The sequence below is a fragment of the Olea europaea genome, unplaced genomic scaffold (assembly GCF_002742605.1).
Source record: "Olea europaea var. sylvestris unplaced genomic scaffold, O_europaea_v1 scaffold23289, whole genome shotgun sequence".
NCBI lineage: Eukaryota > Viridiplantae > Streptophyta > Magnoliopsida > Lamiales > Oleaceae > Olea > Olea europaea.
In genome coordinates, this window is record NW_019241396.1 from 1 (window position 1) to 1,705 (window position 1,705).

General features: G+C 36.2%; 1 protein-coding gene across 1 annotated transcript; it reads right to left on the reverse strand.

Annotated features, from left to right (window-relative positions):
- Nucleotides 1–21: 21 nt before the first annotated feature.
- LOC111381539 lies at nt 22–1,700 on the reverse strand (the record flags this gene model as incomplete). The annotated part of the gene is made up of 4 exons (XM_023005329.1): nt 22–842; nt 936–1,141; nt 1,266–1,512; nt 1,609–1,700. Coding segments are annotated over 4 exons (633 nt in total), but the record flags the coding sequence as incomplete, so codon positions are not given.
- Between the last annotated feature and the right edge of the window lie 5 nt (nt 1,701–1,705).

Below are 1,705 nucleotides of genomic sequence, written 5' to 3' on the forward strand. Positions count from 1 at the left end.
AATGGGGAAAAGTTATGGGTCCACGTGGAAAAATGTGTGGTTGAAAATGAGTTTGGAGAAAAACGAATTTTAAAGAATCTGTACCAAACAAGGGCCTAGGTCATATCTAAAACATGTTTGGTCCATCCTCTATATTATAAAGGAAGAGTTTATAAGAATGATGACAGAAATGATGTTTAAGTTATACATCAAGTTCAAGATGAATTCTATCTTCAGCTAGCACTTGAGAATGATAAGACTTGTCATGATCATCATGAAATTGAGGATTAAAGTTGAAATTTAAGAAAAATCATTTTGGGTTTTGTGGAATGACCTCGACTCTAAAGTCAGAAACCCTGATTTCCTTCTGCAAATAGAGAGTTTTGTTAACTTTTTATAGCCACTAAAAGCTGAAAAATACAGCAATTAGTTCATATTCTTTTCCAGAGTCCAACATCAGTAGGTGCACCCAGCATTTGTACATCGACAATGCATTTGATTCCGAAACAAGAGTATAATGTTATTCTGAAAAAAAAATTTAAGGCCATCTGACAAATGTAATTTCCTTTGTCCTCTACTTTCTGGAGAAGTAAAGAATTGAAGTTTTACTTGCCTTAGAGATGATTTTAGCATATCATCAATTTTGTCAATAAATTTACCACATCACAAGATGTATTACCACCGCCAGAAATTTTGGAGTTTCCATGAACAGTACATACTAATGGAGTCATCTTATGCACTGATATTACTGAAGAGAATGTCTCTAATCATGAATTTAGAAAACTAACCCAGATTCCCCGGCACAATATAACTGAGCTTGCTCCTCTCGACTTGCTTCGTCAATTGACCACCAACCAAGGAATCTGATATGTAATGTAAGCACATGCATTCAAACAAAGCCCGTTCATTTTTGGAGGGAGTACAGGATCCTTCTCATACAAATTGACAATCATTACCTTGATCCATGATGCAAAAAATCAAAATAATCACGGGTGCTTTGTGATATTATAAAACGGCTTCCTGTATCACCTTCATGGTGCAGAAGAAGCACAATTTTTTCCAAAAACCTAAAAATAGCAAACAAAAATCCAGCTCCTTGCAGCAGGAGAAGAGGAGAAAACAAAACTGGAATTGGAATATGTTTAGCACCAGGTGGCTTTCCCTGTAATTTAAAATAAGATTGTGAATATACCTTTTAAACTGCATGTTAGTATCCAAAAGGACCAAAACAGAGATTGTCATAAATCCAAAAGGATCAAAACAGAGATTCTCATAACTGAACATACCTCTAAGTGCATGAATAGCATCAACTGAAAAACAATTAAGGGTATTTTCATCACATGCCCACCAATGTCTTGCAAACTACATACTCTATTCTGTTGATCATCATCTGAAAATGCCATCATACTGCTACTTGAGCTAAGATATCTCATACTTGTTGAAGATGAACCGGCTCTAGTAAGATGAGAACGCCTATGAATTGCAGGGTTATACCACTTTGTGCAAATAAGAAAGGCAAAGCACTCTGCAACACTGAAAAGTGAATGCTACTGTTTCAACATGCAATACAAAGAACCTAGACATATAAGTAGATAAATGCAAATAAGTAAAATGAAAAAACCAATGTACCCATAGCTGATAAATAGATCCCACCAACCAAGAGCAGCAACATCACCTACATAATTGCAGAGTGGGAGAGAAAAAGGGCAGGGGGGCAGGGGCGGGG